The following is a 16,716-nucleotide window of genomic DNA, read 5'->3' as shown; positions in this document are numbered from 1 at the left end:
ACCTTAGCTAAATAACCCTACAGTAAAGGCAATATGGTTTATGCTGTAGCTTTACAATGGAAATTGTACTCCAGTATTTAACTTGGTATCTCTAGTGGGGTGTTGTCTGTCTGTTTTTGCTTTGGTTTTGTTTGTTGATTTGAACTGCAATATTAACCTGTACTGCAGTTCAGAAAATTTTTTTGTTTGTTTTCTAATAGATTAGCCTGGTTGTAGATGTTGATGGGTAGCTATTTTATGGTGTCAGGACATTGTTACATACTCACTTTTGATATTAATATGCATAAATGAATTCTGACAACTTAATTTGAACAGCAAAATAATTATCTAATCCGCCAACATTATGTACATTGTAACCATTTAGAAAAAGCAGACACTGAAGATTGTAGCAGACGCCATGTTGAAAAAGTATTTCCTTATAATTGTATTGTGATTAAAAATGAACTTCATCTATATATGAAAAATAACTTCAATAGGTCTAAATTAGTTAATACTTAGATACATGAAACTTTTAGAATATAAATTTAAGTAGCTATATAGATGTTAAAGTAACAGGTAGGCGCACAGTAGAGACAAATCTTTTCCAACTTACTCTTGATTACCTTCAAATTGAGGGATTCTTTTACTGACTTCTGAAATACTCCCCTTTATTTTCTCTAACATTTTGTCATTTTTCTTTGCCTCCCTCTTTTTTCTCATCTAAAAATAACTTTTAATGTATTTTGTATGTTACCAATCTTTTTTCCTTAAGCCCTTCTTTTTACTACAGTTTATACTACATATAAGTCAACATGTTCCCAAATAATTGGGTTTCATTCATATACCTATAGATCTAGCTATATATTTTTGACTTAACGTTGGGTAATTAAGGAAACATGCAGAAGAAAACCAAGTGTACTTTGCATAAATGACTCACAGCTCACTTTAAACTTGAGTAACAGGCCCATATATTACATGGTTGGAAGTTGCTGTATTTATCCCTCTGAATGGAAAGTGTTTTTCTGTTTTCTTTGGAAAATGTTTTCTACATGGTTTTGTTTTATGGGAGATAAATACACCAGTATCCTTATGGTATTACTATGATAGCACAGAGTCCCTGTAAATCTATGGAGAAGATACGTGGTGTACCATTATGTGTGCAAAATTCACTTTTGTGCCTAGTTAATGTAAATTGTTCCCCTTGAGCATGTCTTGTCAGTTGCCATTTTTAATATTGACATCTTTATTGTGAAACTCAAAACCTAAGAATTACTTTGTATGGACAACCTTATTTGAAACTTATGCACTTAACATTTTCTAGAAGTTTTTTTAAAACCAAAGAAGATAACTACAAAATTATATGTATCGGATGATAAAACATTTTCTAGAAGTTTTTTTAAACCAAAGAAGATAACTACAAAATTATATGTATCGGATGATAATTACTTTGACCAGAACTTAAGGGGGAAAAGTTTTAGGGTAAATAAAGGGTAATTTATTTTAGGCCTGGAATGTTTTAAATGCAGAATCACGGATACTCATGTATCTGCAACTGATAATGTTTTAATGTGAAGAAGTATGGTAAGTTATAATATAGTTAGGTATCTTGGTTTTGTTATTAAATTTTGGCTGGCAGCTGAGTTATTTTGCTAAGCAAGATAAGGAATATTATTTGAAGTTGTCTGAATTTTGATAATGAACATCAACTCGTTTGTGGGATGAATGAGCAATTATCTATGGGTTCCACCAATGTAAATAGTTTTCGGTTTTGTAGCTGTTTGTCATGAATGTTTAATATGTTGCATTAAAATAAATCATTTGGCTTACTCTTTTATTACTGTACTTGTTTAGTGGTAACGTCACATTAGTAACAATTCTGTGTAGGTCTATGGAGACTGATGATTACTTTGTAATTCATAATTAAGGTGCTATTTTCAGACAGTTGCGCGATACTTTTTCTCCGAAAATTTGTGAACCCAGCCAGAGAGAACCAACTGACAGGTTTAATTTTTCTTTGCCCCCAAAGCTCCTGTTTTTTTTCCCTTTTGTTGTTTTTCCTTTTTTCCTTTTTCATGAACAAGTTTTAAAACTAACCGCTGAGACCATTTTTTTTTTAATTTTAGAAAAATAAATAAATAACAAAGTGATGTTACCCAAGCAAGGCCTTCTAATAAAGGAGTGGTCCCCTCACCCATCCCTCCCTACCTGTGCAAGTCCTGCTCACATCAGTTTCCTTCCATCCAATTAGGCGACCTGGGAGACCCAGCCAGTACCGCCCAGACGGACTTCGGAGTGGTGATGGGGTACCCCCAAGAAGCTTACAGGATGGAACCAGGGAAGGTTTTGGACACTCCACATCACTCAAAGTTCCACTGGCTCGATCTCTGCAGATTAGTGAAGAATTACTGAGCAGAAACCAATTGTCCACAGCTGCCAGCCTTGGGCCATCTGGATTACAGAATCATGGACAACACTTAATATTATCCAGGGAAGCCTCTTGGGCAAAACCACACTATGAATTCAACCTCAACCGTATGAAATTCAGGGGGAATGGTGCACTCAGCAACATCAGTGACCTTCCTTTTCTTGCAGAAAACTCTGCCTTTCCAAAAATGGCACTTCAAGCAAAACAAGATGGAAAAAGGGATGCGAGCCATTCATCTCCTGTAGATTTAAAGATACCACAAGTTCGAGGAATGGATCTTTCTTGGGAGTCTCGCACTGGTGATCAGTACAGCTATAGCTCTTTGGTAATGGGTTCACAAACGGAGAGCGCGCTTAGTAAAAAATTAAGGGCTATTCTTCCAAAACAAAATAGAAAAAGCATGCTAGATGCTGGACCTGATTCTTGGGGCTCAGATGCTGAGCAGTCTACCTCTGGACAGCCATATCCCACATCGGATCAAGAAGGAGACCCTGGCTCCAAGCAGCCTCGGAAGAAAAGAGGGCGTTACAGACAGTACAACAGTGAGATACTGGAGGAAGCGATCTCAGTGGTTATGAGTGGAAAAATGAGTGTTTCCAAAGCTCAGAGTATTTATGGGATTCCCCACAGTACACTGGAGTACAAAGTAAAGGAGAGGCTGGGCACTTTGAAAAACCCTCCAAAGAAAAAGATGAAATTAATGAGGTCGGAGGGGCCAGATGTCTCTGTAAAGATTGAATTAGATCCCCAGGGAGAGGCAGCACAAAGTGCAAATGAATCAAAAAACGAGTAGGAATACTGTAGAGTGCCAATTACTGTACAAACTGGGTGAGCACTACTGCATTGTTGAACTATCATTGTGTGCACCTTGCTTCATTTACTGTGACACTTGGGTTTTTTTGTGTGCAGAATTTGCATTGACTTGTGAGTACAGAAATGAAAGGTGCATTCAGAATGTGCATATTTTAAAATGTACATGTGCAGTATGGCTCAGAATATTGTTCCGCCTTTTGCATGTTTCTCTACAAAAGAGAATTGAGTTACCTCACAGAACCCAGTTACATGGAAGTGGACTCCTTGCCTGTAGAGCCTGCATGCTTTTCTTTCATTTTTTATTGTTGTTTTTGTTTTTTCCTCCCTTAAATTATATTTGCCTTTATTTTAAAAAAAGGAAAAAAGCGCCCCCTTTTAGAAGCCACCTCGGTCACTGGGAGCTTCATCATTACAAATTAGAAAGCCATCTTAAAAAATTACTCACACAACTATTGAAGGGATTAAACTAAAGAAATTGCATAAGAGTAATGAACTCTGAACTTGAAGAAGAATTTGATTATCTAATGATAAATAATCGTTTGGGTCAATTTATATTTTATAATTTCTTCTAACTCTTAAAAATTATTTAATAAATTAACAATTTATTCGGTGCTCACCCAGAGGGGAAGGAGGTGGGAAAGGTGGTGGACACACTACCTTCAGAAATGCTTCAGTTAATTACTTTATAACACTACCTTTGCTGTAATTTCATTTGGGATTTTAAAGGGTAGAATTTGGTCTCACCAACAGGTGAGACTATAGCCTTATCTCCTGGAGGACGAGCTCCGTTCTTAACTCAGGAGCAGTCAGGGTACATTGCATAAAAAGAGAGTGGATGCTTCAGTTTAGCAAAATAGGTTTCTTTGTATTCTTTAAATCCTTTCACAGATCGGATCTTTTGCTAACTAGCGATTGAATGTTGTTTTATGAACTAGTTTAAAATATTCAGATCTGTTTTGGGGGGATGGGAGAAACAGGGAATGAAATGTGTGTAAGTCATAGGGTATTGCAAAAGCGGTATCTTGGTTGTACATCCTCAGTAGTCTGCCCAAATATCCACATTAAGAAAGGTTTCATGTTTCTGGTGAGAAAAAAATGCGACCCCCAGTAACCTAATAAGATTTAGGTTGTATGTCATCTCTAACAATAATTCAATCAGGAATCAAACTCATTAGAATTCCTCTTTTAATTAATCCAAATAACAGTACAGGTTTGGGTCTTTGTTTTTATTTGATTTTGTTGGTTTAATTCTTTTCTCTTTGGCATCCTACATCCATATTCCCTTCATAACTCTTTCAGATACTAACCTGGTTTTCAGGGTTGTTTAGCACACAATTTCAGATCATATTTGTACAAACATTCCTTGAAGAGCATATATGCGGGGTTGTTTTTTTTTAAGATAGGTTTTTATAATAAGACTAGTTTTATTTGGAAATTTGATTTTATACGATTTTATTTCAAGAATAACTTATAAGTAAAGCCCATGAGATTTAATTTTGCACTGACCAAATTAATATTTGCGCAAAACAAAGTTACACCACATACACTCTTTATTCTCTTCTGGGAAAGCTGGCCATTGTAGTTTTCTAAATGCTTAGCATAAAAAGAAAAATCATTGGAATTCTTTTGTAAAATCAAATCAGAGCATTGGTTAAATCGAGGTGGTTGTTTTTAGATGACTACTGGCAGTTTAAGGAAAAGTAGATCCAGATAGCCCCAAGGCATAAGTTGTTGCCTGGAAACTTGGAAGCAGTTATAACTAAATCAAGTGGAGGACATTTTCCCTCCGTAGTCTGTGTTCAAAGGTTAGGCACACCATTGCTGTTTTTTAAATACATGCACTGCTCATTCTAGACATAGCCTGGCCTTGCATTCTTCTTGGTTTGTTTATTTTACGTAGCAGTTTAAATGAGTGGACGACTGAGCCTGTTTCCTCTTAGCTTTCTCATCTTTGCAACAAGAAAAGCAATTTGAGTTCCATAGCAGTATATGACTCTGCTTTTCCAGCCTAGCTGGAAGTTGCAATAAAAACACATTATGAGATATGTGGTTTTCATCTGCAGTTGAAGGAAGTTGTAGAAAGTTTGCTGAAAGCAAAGGCTAAGCTTATGAAGAAATGACTTTGTTCCACACCTAAGACATTGTCAGCACACAGCCACGGTCATCTTTTTGTATGCTATTTGGGGTATCAGTAGCCCAAGATTGCTGCAAAAAGGTCCTTTGTGCTCACTTTTATTACCCCCGTCTCAGAAAGGCATCATTAAAGGCCCATTTTAAAATCTGGCCTTAAAAAAAATCAAATTTTGTAGAGTTTTACTGTTCAGAGAGGTTTAATCCTAGTCTATTAGTCTATATAAGTGAAGTATGAGTTGAGTTATGTAAATTTTGTCATTGTAGTGTACATGGAGTGATCATTTTACTAACATAAATATTTTCTATGTGTGTTTCAGTGGATGACAATCGAGCAGCAGAAGAATGGTGTGCCTACCCTTTAATGCTGCAGTTAATAAGAGAACTGTATTGTGTCATTTCAGACTGTAGGCTGAGAGTTGTAAATAGTGAAAATTTGAGTACTTTTTATTATTTGTTTTGGTTAGAAAGTGAATTTAAGAAACAAACCAAACTCTAATCTTTCTCAGATTAAAGTCCTGAGACCTGAAGATTGTAATATTCATGTCTGTGAAGCTTTTAAACATTACACTTGAGATCAGTCATGACTTGATATTCAGGTAAACTTTCTTTTCCAAGAAGCTTTTTAATAAGCATATTTCCTCCAAAGGTCTCTGTCTCTCTCTGTCTCTGCCTCTCTTTTTTTTAACGTGTAGATTATTTTAAAGCACTAATTGCATTACACTGGTAACTGCAATATAAAATAGCCATTATTGTTTTGTGAAGCATGGTTGAAATTAGATAGTGGTCCCTTTTAAATTTCATGAGCCTCTCAAAAATAAATAAACTAAAAAAAAAATTAAAAGCTGCTGAATATTTCAGAAGAGTTATATTTTCCCTTATTGTAGGCTTTGTAAAGTTAGTTTGTAATATTCAGGTGCACTTTTAATGTTCAATTTTGTGTTCAGAATTCCAGTATACCTTGTATTTCTCAGAGGTGGCTCATCACATGGCTGGTTGTCAGTCTTGGTGCCGTAGTGATTCTTTAATATTTGATTTATTTCTTGATTTGCCACTATCCTGTATTGGCACTTTCAGTGTAGATATTCTAATTTGGGGATGTCCTCATAAATGTGTAATAGAGATTGGCCTTTCGCATGCTTAATTTCTGCTAATCAGAGTTGTGCATGGCCCAACATTTTTTTGGCCATTTTTATAGTATGAGAACGTATAGTTCACAACTGTCTTTGTCACAAAAGCCTTTTTTTGTCTCTCATTTTCTAATTGGTAGGTGATGAAATTACTTCATCTAATAACTGGGAGATACTGTGTTAAAAGATCAATTATTGCATTTTTATGAGAGAACATTCATATTACAGAATAGATAGGCTATGGCATTGTGAAATCAGAAACACTAAATTCTATGGAAGGATTCTTGCTGGTATTTAATCATTGGTTTTCTCATTTCTGAGACAATGTAGCCATCAAGCTCGACAGTAGTAGGCCTAAAAGTGACTGAACTCTGATGAGCTATACACTTTTTTTCTGTTCCCCAGATACTATGAAGGACAAAGTCTCTTTCAGGAAAAGTAATTTATATTTGTGTGTATAATACTTTTTAATATTAAGTTTGTTCTGAAGTTTTTAGATGTTGCTTGATAAACTTGCTGCAGCAGATCATGAGTTTGAGTAAGGCTTTGTGTGATAATAGGGGTCCTTATGTGAAGTTAATTACTGTTTAGTTCTGGTGAGCAAGCTAAACAAGTGTGAAGTGTGTATTAGCTTTATTTGATACACTTTTACTTTCCATATTGAAGTGCTTTTAGACTCTGGTTATCTTATATAAACCATTACCTCAACCGATCGGCATTTTCATTCGCCAACATTTTACCTGAGCTGTAACATAAGTTGTATGGGATCAGATAGTGAAAGAATAAGGCACAATGAGAAGTTTAGTTCCCAGTTTTCTGGAGAGAACTCTAAATTAAATGGAAAAAAACCAACTACCTGTAAAGCCCCATATCATAACTACCTTCTGTCATTAGGCAGTACATAGCAACCATTGGGCTGCTGTGCACTCTATGTTCTTCCTCTACTCCCAAGTAAGCACACGGTCCCAGGCCTTGTTCTAAGCCTTTGTGATTTCCTTATATTTATTGGCCCATGATAGAGAGAAGTTTAGATTCAGTTATTTTTTATAAACCAAATTAATGAATCTTAGCTCATGTCAGAACATGAAATTACTTTCAGTCATTAGCAATGGATATATCACAGGTATCATTTTATCTAATAGTTACCGTATATACTCGAGTATAAGCTGACGTGAATATCAGTCGAGGCACCTAATTTTACCACAAAAACTACATTAAAAATGTGCTGAAAAACTCAGCTTATACACGAGTATATACATGGTACTATTCCAATAGATTTCATTCAGAAATCACTTAATTTTACTTTTGTAATTCTTCTTTTTCTCTAACTAAATGCCAGCGGTCATTTTCGTATCAATCACATACATAGATATATTTAGCGTGCTGCCATTGGTAATCTAATACTGCATGCAATAGACCCAATTATTTCATAGGAAATGGTCAAAATTACGTGTTAAATTTTGTCTTTCTGAAGATAGCAAATATAATTTTCCTTTAGAATTAGGTCTGTGTGGATACTCTGGTTAGCAACAATGACTTTAGTCAAACAACCCTCTTAGGAATCTATCAAGCTACATAGGGATTTTAAAAAAATCATTGCTTTTTAAAATATACTGAAAAGGAAATGTATAATTGTGTTACAAGGAATGCAGACCTTCACACTCTTTCTTCTTAATTTATTTCAGATTCATTCTGTCTTTGAGCTTGAGTAGGATTTGTGAACATGGTGACGGGAGAGAAAAGGAAGGAAAATCTTTACTTACCTTTCTATTTTATTCCCCAATAATCTTGCAGCAAGTAGCCGTTTAAAGAAGCAGACACAAGCCCTGTAGCATAACACTGTACTTGTGTGCCGTAAGTGTTAAAAAGGAGACTGGGGGCTGAGAATGGAAAGGAAGGTGGGAAAGTGCATAGGCTTTTGAGAAGAGGCTAAAGAATCTGCCCCTAACAGACTAAAAATGAGTCATGGGATTGATAATGTGGTGAAGTTGGGCTATTTTCATAAAAATCTTTTAGATTGTTTTGAAGATGAGAATCAAGGCTAATTGATGTTGATTTGACAAACAATAGATCATCAGTTCATCTTGCAACTATTTGGGGGTGATTTTAAGGTTTCCAGTTCTTTTAGAGCTATATTAATAAAAGCTGAAAAGCAAGCACTTTTAGTTAATGGTAGATTTATTGGATGTAACAAATATTTTAATCATAGTATTTAATCTTTATTGTTCAAATGTGGAAACGAACTTTTTACCCTGTCTTGAACTGTCATCGAATAAGTTCAAGATGATCTTTTCAACACAGGAAATGACCCTACACACATACCAAAAATATCTAAAGCAGTAAGACACATTTGAAGATCCATACCTCTTAGACTTTTTAGATTTGTCTTGGGAAAGAATTTATGAACTTATAACCAGTATTAGTGCAGTCTTGGGCTCCTTGTTCTGCTTGCTTGCACCCTTTCTCAGGTATGTCCTGAAAACAAATTTTAAGCTAATCTCTTTAGAGATTACAGATTCTCAGTGGATAGTGTGTACTGGGGGAGTGGGAGGGGGGGGTAGTTGGACACAGGACACTGACAAGAGTAGAGCAGGGATTTTTAACTGTCAATAGCCAAATAGAACTTCAATCTAGAATATATTTGCCCTACTCCCCACCCCCCAAATAAGTGAAACTGCTTGTGTTTAAATTTATCAACTCCGTGGTGCTACACTCCGAAGAGTCTTCTTTTTTCATCCAGTTGACTGTTTCCTGCTTGCTTTAAAGGGTATACAGTAACTGCTCTCACTAGGAAAGCACTTGTCTGAAACACTGAAAATACTAGAAAAGGGATAATTTAGCACTTTTTCTGTTACAACACTAAAGTCTTAATTTATCTTCAGAGTCTTAGGTACTGTAAGTTTTAGGCTACTTATTTAAAAATATAAAACATACATAATATGGCGCCAGATCACATTTATATAAGTAATTATTATTTAATTTTAAAAACACCAACATTTTGTACCTTCTAAACATTTCTAGGTGATTACCTCGCTACCACCACTTCATTAAGCATTTTGAGCTTAAGAGTTGGAATTTGAGAGGAGGTAAGAGGTAGAATGAAAAATTGTCTCAGATCATTTTTAGAAAAATAAACCACTAGGAAAATGGGTAGGGATTCTCTTCAAGTCTTCAGGGAATGAGCAGTATTTAGAATCTTTGGCTGAAATTCAAGCCTTTTTACTGTGTAAATTTTTAATAATAATTCACTGACATGCTTTTTACATCAAAAGACTGAAAATGGATCTTAATGTTTTTAAGTTGTGGAAGGGTATATTTCTAAAATGAGGGGGGATAATTAAATAGGTTAGTATACCAGCATTAGTAAGTTTAAGGAATTTTAGTATGTAATAGCAAAGTGTTTGATTAAAAGTCTAATCCTATATTGCTAGTCAAAATTAGTTTCATTCTGATCTAGGAAAGATATCGTCATTGGATATTGATATACTGTGCTGTCAGAAAACCAGATTAAGAACCCTTTATCTCGCTCCCACATGTTGCTTGTTCTGATGGGATGTACACTTGACAGCAGCTTATTGCTGCTTTGAGAAGAAATGTATAAAATACACATTTGGAGTGTTTGCATATAATTCTTTATAACCTCTACTTAAAATTATCAGACATTGGTATTTTATCAGTCCACACTGTTAAATAAAACTAATGTTCTTAGGAATCCATCTTATACACACTGTTTAAAAACCCTCAGGGACAGTTTACACACTATTCTCACTCAATTCAGGTACTTTAATGCTATTCTTAAACCTAACAGTGACTTGTATTTTTCTGTTTTGCTTTTATTTCGACGTGCTGGTAGCACATCCTTGATGAATGTCAACTTAAAAACTCAGTTCAGGTATCCAGGTATAACTCAGCCAAACAGATTTTAAAGCTGCATATGTAACTCTCCAGCACACGGTGCCTCACACTCTTATAGTGGCATTCTTTATATTCAGTTATTACTACTGAGCAGATAATATGGGGGTTCCTGTTAACGGTGTATGAAAAAAACAACAATCTGCATAAATGTATAGCCAGCATGCCACATACATACAAAGGTTACATTATATATATATTTTAAATGCCACTTATAGCCAGCACAATAAAAATAACATTCCTTGCTGCTTCTGTAAACGATAACAGGTGCAGCTTCTCTGCAATGTGGCTCTTGCTTCTTCACCATAACTACTCCTAAATTCAAGCACTGGTCCTTGGGTATCTGACCTCTACATTCTAGTTTATGCAATGTCTTTTGAGAATTCTGTGCACTGGCCACTGTGATGGAACCATTGGGCCAGGAGTGCTTTGAGTTTACTAGTAGTGATTCTGCCAAAGTTGGTGTTGTAACATGAGTATATGTAAAATGTCAAAAATGAGCAGAGGTCTGAATCTGCTCAGCAGCAGACCATTTTTTGTCAGAATTCGAATTTTTGAAGTCCTCACCAACAAGTCTCTTCTGATGTTCTTAACTCCAGACGATAACCCCTTTCATCTTTAATGTTAAGACTTGTCTACAAGAGGTCTTGGTCCTTATTCACCTTGTTGTTTTCTGCAGTATTATCTGTGGTTAACGTGTAGATTATGCCTCTGCTTTAAGATTTGATATCTTACATCTAAAAGGAATTCTTTCCACATATAAAGCCCCATAGCCTTTGAAGATAATGGAAAATGGCATTTTTCAGATTTCTAGAAGTTCAAGTGTCATGCAACAAACAGGAACCCCTTTTACTCTTATGGACCTCATTTCAATATACTGTTTACAGTTTGACAGAATTGTATAATTTAATATTTCTCTTGTACTGTAGTTTATATTTATTTACAGATTTTTTTGTACTGTGTGATTTGAACTTTTTTGTTCCTTGCTATGATCAATGTTTATGTAGTAGAGCACTTATGATCACAAATTAAGGATTTTTTTGTTTGTTTGATTGCACTACATTAAATTTTTTATGCAGTTCTGATTTTTGACTGGACTAAAATAAGCTGTGTCTTAATGTATGTGATGAGTACTTAAAACTTTAATCCACGTGGTTCCCTTTTTTTACATTGTATGTCAGAGGCGCTAGTTCTTTCGTGCATGTGTAAGATTTAATGGTTCCATTGTATTATTTGACCAGACATTCTGGAGAAACATTCCCAGCTGTAATGTTGTGTATGGTAGTTCTCACTGGATGCTAGACTTTTCAAAACCACTATTCTTCTAATAAATTTTGTTGTGAAAAACTGTTTTTAAAGTTTGGTTTCTGCATAAGGTTTTCATGCTCTTTTAAAAAAATAACACAGGGAGTAAAAGAAATGTACTCTAAGTGTACATGGCAACCAAAGTTGGTAATTGTTATGATAAATTTGTAGCACTTGGTACTACCAAATTCTGTCTCAATCTGTAGGTGCAGCCCTGCCCGATAACATAGTAATTGTGACTCTTGAGGAAGGATTCCGGTATTGCCTTTTCTCAGGACAAATAAAGAACAACCTGATGAAATGGTAGGGTATTATATCTTGTGCAGAATTTATGTTTTATGTGAATCTAGGTGAAAAACTGTTATACTATGAAGTTGTTTCCGTTATAAAGAAAAATAACGATTGTAGTGATAACAATTAGAAATATTATAGAGATGCTTTTTCAAGCTCAAGATGTAACTACCTTTAGGCAAGTTGAAATAATAGTGTTGTTTTTTAGTATTTAGATATGGTACTATTATTGGTAATTGATCTTTTAGTTACTATTTTTTGTCTTGGTCAGATGGGCTATCTAGTTATTTCTGTCTTCTGCTCTGATGTTTTTAAAATCAAAATTTTTGTTGGTACTAAAGCTGGTCCCTGACTTTGTTTTCTTGCACTCAGTTATGCCACAATCTTATAGACGTTGTCCTAGAAACTATATTTCCTTTTCAGATTTCAAAGCTATAACTCTTTGGCTCCTTATCATCATCTACTCTAATCAGGTGACTAGATCAGTGTGTTGTTAGGTGCTCTTGAGGCTATACTTCCAATACAAATTTGTTTATTCCACATCATTGTAGTAGGGTTATAATCTAGCATCTCATAAATGACTGTCTTTTGTTTTAATGATTCTTCAAGTTGATATTTAGTGATACCGAGTGAGCTCTTCTGTTGTTATGACCACATTAAAAGAAAGAACTTTGCATCCAGAATTTTCTTCTGTAGTTCAGTTGCTGCTTTTGAATTAATTCACCTTCGCAAGGTGTAGGAAGCAGGGAAATTACATAAGGCAAGCGGAATGGAAAATAGTATCCTGAGTTGTGCCCCTTAGCCCCTCTCCCTCCCGGCACTTGTCAGTTTCTATCATGTTTTCAGACACACTTTTATTCAGATGTAAAACTTGTCCCTGAGTCTTTGTTAGATTTCATACTTGAAATAAGTGAATAACCACCTTCTTTAATATAAAGTGTTTTTTAAAATAAATAGCATAGCAGGTAACTTTTCTTGTATTCAGAGTATTATTATTTGCTTCCAAAAGGTCAGCATTTTAACACTCTTTGTTGTCTCTTCAATGTTCTTGCAAGTTGTTGGACCTTTTGTGGGTTTTGGGGGGTACAGAGGTTATCATACTGGGAATCTTCACAATATTCTTTTTAGATCAGTGAATAGGCATGTCATTATAACTACTTCACTACTCTTCAGTGATGAGTGATTTCAAACCCCCCGCCCCCCAAAATCTTTACTCTTTTTGCTAACTTCTAATCAGCACGGGGTGACAAAGGATTGTTTGATACTTTAAATTAGTCTTTCAAGTTGGAGTTCTAGAAAGCTCTGTAAAGTGTGGGTATTGGGCAATGAATGGCTTTTTGGCTTCATTTCAACTTGGAATATATTGAAAATTAATTTTCTGCTAGGTGGGAAGTAAGCATATGAATTTGTTCAAAAATTGATAATTACAGTGGGTAGCCCCTTTTATACCTTTTCTTAAGTAACAGGAAATGCTCTTAGAAAACTTGGGTTTTTGCACCTTTGCTTAAAGTAACCACACAAAAAAAGATCTGGATGTCATTTTAGATGCCTTTTTATTTAAAACAAGTTTTCATAAAGAGCTGACTCTGAGAGTAGTACTGTGCTCCACAGCATTGACCGGCACTGGGTTTTCAGAAATTGTCTTCCGAGTCACCTCCAGGTGGACTCAAACAAACAGTACGTTAACCATTGACAATACCCAGAGACTCTCCACTCAGTCTTAGCCAACTCATCTTAACTACTCATTCTGGTTTGACTTGAGTAACTGTGTGTAATTTTTTAGGAAGATTTTGTCGAAATACATTTTAGCTCATCATCATCTACTTACCAGTCTTTCGTTGTCTTTTACTGTGTTCAGTTACATTTGGTACACAGTGAGAATAAAGCAAGTTTCTGATCTCCTTGAATTTTTAGTTAACTATATAAAACATATGCACACAATTACAGCAGTACGTCCTGCTACTTTGTTATAAAATTATCAGTAAAACAAAAGGTAGATGCTCAGTTTATAAAACTTCAGTGTTGGACAGAACTCACTGGTTCTTTCTCTTTTAAAGGAGTGTCGCAAGGAAAGGGTGGTGATGTGCATTTCTCTCTCTTGAGGAATGAGTACCTCTGCATTGTACATACTTAGTGGTATCTTCTGTTTCATTATTCGAGTCATTTCCCCCAAAGAACAACATAGATTTTAATCTATCTGTGGTTGTGTGTGTGTGTGTGTACATACACGAACAAAAAGGTTCACTGGCTTGCCATGAGCTCAAACATAATCCTGCCCTTCTAATTGTCATCTATGCCTTTAATGTCTACATCTCCATTTAAGCTGGTTAAGGTTTCATGACACGTTAAGGTTAGTGAAACTCCCTTTATGTTCAGATCATCCTGTCACTTTTGTCTGTGAAGTTGTTTGGGGGGGGGGGGGTGTCCCTAAAATCTATTTTAAAGGTTTCTCTGACTATATATTTTTTTCCTGAGTACATTTGCCCATACGGTAAAAATACCTTAAAAATGAACATGATAATCACCTTGGTAGAATATATTCCTTATTGTAATCTAATAAATTGGGCAATCTGGCCAATGTGAAGAGAAATAAGACATACTCAACACAATGTAAAAACTCACTGCCCTTGAGTCAATGCTGACTCATAGCAACCTATAGGACAGAATAGAACTGCCCCCGTGGGTTTCTGAGACTGTCACTTTTTACCAGAGTAGAAAGCCTGGTTTTCTCTCTTGTGACAGCGGGTGATTTCAAACTGCTGACTTTGGGGGTTAGCAGTCTAAGGAGTACTTTAAGCTGTATTTTGGGAGATCTACTTTGAATAACAGTTTCTACTCAGTCCAGCAGTAGGAAAAGCTAGCAAACTTAGCTTCGTGCCCGGTAATCTCCCTGTGAAACCCCTCCCTTTCCCTTGATTTAGACCATAGTTGATAATTTTATGACATTTTATTTTGCCCTATTTCTAGTGAAGTAGGCTGAAAATTCAGTAAACATACAGGGCTATTACAAAGAAAGCCCTTTTGTTTTTATTGGTAATTCTTAACTCTTTCCACTCCAGCACACTAAAAGGAGAAGCCATGCTGCCATGAGCAACAGCAGTAGGTAAAAAGGTGCATTCTGTACTATGCATACACACGTACAGATCCTCATGCACATAACACACCCTATCCTGATCTCTGAGGAGGGATAACTCGCAACTCTGATTTTGAGAATTGTTTTCTCACAGAATTCAACCACTTGTAAGTCAGGTATTAACAGCCTGGTTTTTTTAAAGTCACCTTTTTGTGTGTTATTTTAATTAATGTTATTTCTCACTTTTCTGTCTCACCGTTGCCCATGTATTTGCCATTTCTCCTAGTTCCAGTCTATGAAAAGAGAATTTGGTTGTTACATAGTTTGGCAATATAATTTATACATGGTTTTCTAGGTGGTGGGGGGAGAAATCTCTGCACACTTCCTGGGCAGAGTTTTGTCATAGCCCTTGGAATATCCAAGTACCAAAAAACACACAGATGTGTAGTAGACAAGCCTGGCATAGAACAAGAACTTGCCTGCTAATTTTTACAAGCACAACACTTAAATTTTGGTGAAAGGACTAGAACTGAGGCATTGGAGAGCATAATTTCAGATTATTAAATGGCAAAAGATGACAACTCATTGCCTTGAAAGGGATATGAAGTGGTGTTTTTATTCTTTCAAAATAAGAGACAATTTACAACTCTAATTCTAATCTAGAATGTTGCCCCTGTCTTTCCCTGCTTTCCTCGAATTGCCCTTTTCTTCTAAGAATAGCATACCCCCACCCCAAAACATTTTCAATATCTGATGATCTTTTTTAAGTCAAAGTATCAGCAGTGACATTGAAGTTGCCCATCAAATAATCTTACTATTAGTTGGAGAACCAGATATTGCAGAAAGAACCTAAATCTAATTCTCCCAAATTCTAAATTCTTAAACAGCATTTCAGCTCTCTGACAAATCTGCCCTCTATTTGATCTTTCTCCCTAAGGTAATGTAAGTGTTGACCATCCGCCATTTCTATTACTTCCAAGAATGCTTTCCTTCAGAAATAAAAGTCTTGCATTATTGAGTAGCAAGTTCAGCTGTGTCTGCCCTCTCATCTAGGAACACATCATTGAGTAAATCTTTAAAGATAGGATTGCGAAGCAACACATAATTCTTATACTATGCCTTTCAAAGTTTTTATGAAGATTATCTTTGTACCACACCCCGAAGAATTCAGCAGTAAGGTGAGGACAGAAAGACTAAAGTGGTCAAGGTCATGCTGGAAATCTGGTTCCCACCTTTTCTACCTAAGTACCAATTCCTGTGGTCTTAACTGCTCTTTAATAGCGGGTTTTAACTATTTCTGATTGATAAAGTAACTCAACTGTTGAAGAGTATCCTCTGAACAGAAAAATTGAAGAGATTTTAAAGCTAGTGATGAATTGCTCTAGTCAAGATGCTGGCTGCTGAGGCTCTTGGATGTTAATGGAAATGCTATAAATATTTAGGCTCTATTAAAGATGTAAGACTATCAGAAAATTTAGTAGCTAGATTTAAAGGCCACGAGTAGTTTAAAGTTTAGAAAAATTGGCAAGCCCCCATTTTTTAAAAAAATGAAAAAACATAATTACATTTCTGAATGTTGGGAATAATTTCAAAAATTGAAAATTCAAGTAGTATGAAATTAAAAGTATCTAAACTTTGGTCCTTTTTTTTTTTTTTAA

General features: G+C 35.5%; 1 protein-coding gene across 5 annotated transcripts in view; it reads left to right on the top strand.

Moving 5' to 3' along the window:
- The window catches only part of LCOR (ligand dependent nuclear receptor corepressor), a 104,296-nt gene that overhangs the window by 68,082 nt on the left and 19,498 nt on the right, over positions 1-16,716 (top strand). The window contains exon 7 of one of the 5 annotated variants that reach the window (XM_004701034.2): positions 2,228-7,681. The exons of the other annotated variants lie outside the window; for them this stretch is intronic. Coding sequence (XP_004701091.1) covers positions 2,228-3,197 — 970 coding nt within the window. The 3' untranslated portion in view covers positions 3,198-7,681. Of the gene's footprint in view, positions 1-2,227; positions 7,682-16,716 lie in introns of those variants that run through there. 5 annotated transcript variants of the gene reach the window in all.

Source organism: Echinops telfairi, unplaced genomic scaffold (assembly GCF_000313985.2).
Source record: "Echinops telfairi isolate 266 unplaced genomic scaffold, ASM31398v2 ScPeMD7_70;HRSCAF=299, whole genome shotgun sequence".
In the NCBI taxonomy this organism is placed as follows: Eukaryota; Metazoa; Chordata; class Mammalia; order Afrosoricida; family Tenrecidae; genus Echinops; species Echinops telfairi.
Note: the sequence above shows the minus strand (reverse complement) of the source record. Positions and strands in the feature narration are given on the sequence as shown.